This window comes from Ipomoea nil, unplaced genomic scaffold, assembly GCF_001879475.1.
Source record: "Ipomoea nil cultivar Tokyo-kokei standard unplaced genomic scaffold, Asagao_1.1 scaffold3150, whole genome shotgun sequence".
Taxonomy (NCBI): domain Eukaryota; kingdom Viridiplantae; phylum Streptophyta; class Magnoliopsida; order Solanales; family Convolvulaceae; genus Ipomoea; species Ipomoea nil.
The window spans coordinates 1,682,363-1,685,940 of record NW_017619578.1 but is presented as its reverse complement, the minus strand read 5'-3'; the positions used below and the strand labels follow the sequence as shown (position 1 = coordinate 1,685,940).

At 35.2% G+C, this 3,578-nt stretch overlaps 1 protein-coding gene across 2 annotated transcripts; it reads right to left on the bottom strand.

The window, feature by feature from the left end:
• Nucleotides 1-642: 642 nt before the first annotated feature.
• On the bottom strand, nucleotides 643-1,180 carry LOC109167330. Of its 2 annotated transcripts, none has more exons than XM_019316354.1 (2): nucleotides 1,087-1,180; nucleotides 643-910 (listed from the first exon to the last, which is right to left on the bottom strand). In XM_019316354.1, exons 1-2 carry the CDS (start codon nucleotides 1,150-1,152, stop codon nucleotides 653-655), a joined length of 324 nt encoding a protein of 107 aa, XP_019171899.1. In that variant the 5' UTR covers nucleotides 1,153-1,180; the 3' UTR covers nucleotides 643-652. The 2 variants fall into 2 exon arrangements, 1 of the variants encoding a protein (XP_019171899.1); XR_002051820.1 differs by having other exon boundaries at nucleotides 791-801.
• Between the last annotated feature and the right edge of the window lie 2,398 nt (nucleotides 1,181-3,578).

Here is a 3,578-nt window from a genome sequence, read left to right as displayed (position 1 = left end):
CATAACCCCATCAATGATATCAACACCTGAAATATGGAAATAATATAATTAAAGTAAAGAAATAGTTATTATTATTAATAATATAATTAAAGTCAAGAAATAGTTTACAAACAAGTGAACAACATTACTAGTATGTGGAGGATGAAGATGCATGAAACTAAGTACACGCTTTTGAAGTTGCCAATTTGAATCAACAAAGTGTCCAGTGACACATATATGAAACCTTTTGCACCTTAGAATTCCAAATATCAGTGGTCAATGATATCTTATTGATGGTTCTTAACATTAATTATATCATTTTCTTCTCTATTTCATAAACAGTAATGACATCATTCTTTGTCATGGCACGAGAGACTTTCTCAAATTGTAGAAGATTAGCTTTGAACGTAAAGTAAATCCATAATTTTCCACAACATTTAACGGTTGCTCGTGCATTTGAATCCAATGAGCAATAGCTTCTCTTTGCTTCATATGATCATATTTACCATATGACAAAAGTGGTGTCTCAAACTTGGATTTTGCATTATGAAATTGTAAGGCTTTTTTTATTTTTTGTATGAAGCTTCTTTTGTGTACATCTATTCAAATGGTTCCAAAGATGAGTTGTTGTAGAAGACACTGACTTAGAAAGGAGTGTTTTACAATGTGTACATTATAGCTTTATACTTCCATCCTTTGCAGTAACTTCACTAAAATCAGCGTGTGCTTTTGATACCCTCTTTCTTTTCTTCCTTTGAAATTGGTCTTGATCATCATTCTTTTCACATTCCTTCTCATCATCACCTTTTTCATCTCCAACATCTGTATTTTCATTTTGTATGGCATCATCATTAAGCTCCACATTAAAATCCAAGTCGTGTACATTATCCCCTCCATCATTAACTTCATTAAAATCAACATAATTGATTTTCTGGAAAAGTTTAGGAGCATTCACTAAAGATACCAACATACATTATCTAGATTCTAGAGTTTAGACAAGGAAACAAATTCCAACTAGAAGTACAAGGGCAATAAAAATGACAGGTATTCAATTACTTATTCTAAGACCATAAATTGAGAAAAACTATGAAAATTTTAGATGATTACCTCATCCACCTCATATTCTCTAACATCATGTCCTTGTGTTTGCTCATTTAGATTTGAAGATTTCATAGCCACAAAAAATAATCTACTGCCTAAATAAATATGCCCACAAATTCAATAATCACTTTTTGAGTACTACAATAATATAAATTAAATAATTTTCAAATTTAATTCACAATTACTATTATTATAATAATATATAAATAACAACACATATTGTAAATAAAATTATCAAATAAATAAATAATAACATTTATAATAATAATAATAATAATAATAATAATAATAATAATAATAATAATAATAATAATAATAATAATAATAATAATAATAATAATAATAATAACAACAACACATACTATAAATAAAATTGTCAAATAAATAAATAATAACATTTATACAAATAATATTTATATTTTTATACTTACCAGTCGCCACTGCCAACTTACCGCCGGAGAAGAAGCACTGTGGACACCCCGCAGTCCCGCACCAGAGAAGTTGCCGGAGAAAACAGAAGGAAGAGTGCTGCTGTCATGCGTTGTAGTCCTATGCCGGAGGAAACAGAGAAGCACCGCCCTTGCTGCCCTACGCTACTGGAATCGTGCCCTTGTCGTCCATCGCTGCTGGAACCGTCACATAGATCAAGAGTGGAGGCGTTGGAGCTTCTCTATCACAGAATCCAGACGAGGGCAGAGTAACGAGACTCACGAGTCACAACCGGAAGTGCAGAGCCGTTGGAGAGTGGAAGCTTGAAGGCAACATTGGAGGCGTTCTCTGTTCTTCTCCCAACGAGAGTCACGACTCACGAAACTTGGAGGGGTAAGTGTTAGCCTGTTACTCTATTAGGGTTTAGTTTAGTTTTCTTTTTGTTAAAGTTTTAATATAAAATATTATATATTATATATATAAAACTATATATATATGTAGAAATTTAGATCTAGCAACTAGAAGAGATGGAAATGGCGCAATTAAAGCATGAATATAAAGATATGAAGAAATAGTTACCAAATCCTTTCTACAAAATGCAAGATCCTCTTTTGAATTGAAGAGCGAGAGTGGCTATCTAGATCTAGAGAGAAGATGCAGAGAAATCTAACCTAAAAACCTAGAGAGAGAAAGTTGAAAGGTGTATAATGATGATAATGCATCAAATCTGAATTTTCGCCCATTTATCTCACCAACCAGCCTGTTATTTCCAATTTACGCGCACTTCACGCGCGTGATGCGGGCGTAAATGGATTACCCCATTTACTCTGTTGTTACTCGCGTGAAGCCAGCGTGACTGGGTATCCTGATGCGTTCTTCGCTGATTTTGACTGCCTAGATGTCCTAATTGGCCTTTGTAGTCTTCATGAAAGTTGTAGATATTTGAAATGCCAATCCAATGCCACTTGAATCACCTTATTTGGACATCTCTAGCTCTTTATATTCCCAATTTATCAAACTATCGCCGAAATGTCCTAAAAATGTTAGTATTTTGCTATTTTTCACAATTGTAACCACACATGGTTCTTGTGCTTAACTTTTATTAAAATAAGCTATATTAAACACATAATAGGCTCAATAGACTCTAATTCTAGCAAAATATGACTCCTAAATTTCCCATATAAGTGACACAATTTAACACTTATCACAAATTTCCACACTTTTGTCTTGCTTGTCCTCAAGCAAGATGTGAATCAAATCAAAACGTAAGTGTTAAAATGTGTCTCACAAGATACTTAACACTCAAATGGCAAATTAATGTGAGGGTAGGCATAGGAATCAAACGCATGGCATTCTTCATATTATAGAGCAAATGTGGCAAACAAGATATGACAAAGTCATTTCAATTTAAGAGATGTTTGAGAAAACAAAGGCCCCTAGAAGTTTTAGAAATAAGCTCAAAAGGGGTCACACCTCTCACACAATTCAAGCATGCATTCCAAAGTTGGATTCACCTTCGATTTTGCAAGGGCCTTAAGCCGATCCAACTAGTGGGAACGGTGTGTACAAACAACCCCTTTTCCATCCTTATAGGCCAAGACCTAACATAAAATAAAGTGAAGTATGGCATGGACCTCTCTTCGCTAGTTGACTTAGGCGGGCACTCTTTTTTCTCATCCCCCTAGAATCATTACCAGGCGACCTGACTTCACATGGAGCTCCGTGCTTTTTTGAAGGTCAGTGTTATGGGTGCCGAGTTTCTAGCCGGGTGGCTTCCCTCCTCTCTCTCTTATAATCTCCTAGGACATCGCCACTGGGACAACTGACTTCACGTAGAGCTCTACGCTTTTTCAAAGACAGTGCAATGGATTTGCCCCAAGCCCTAGCGAGATGGCTCACCTCGTTTCTTATCTCAAGGAGTGGCCATTATTTTTAGTCTTAGCCTTTTTCTCTTTCTTCATTTCACTTCAACCCCTCATGCTTTTTTTTCTAGGGATTCAGGATTTTTACTCTCTATGCTCACCAAAGGCTCACCTTTTGCCCCATGCCATACAGAGAATTTGTTTAAT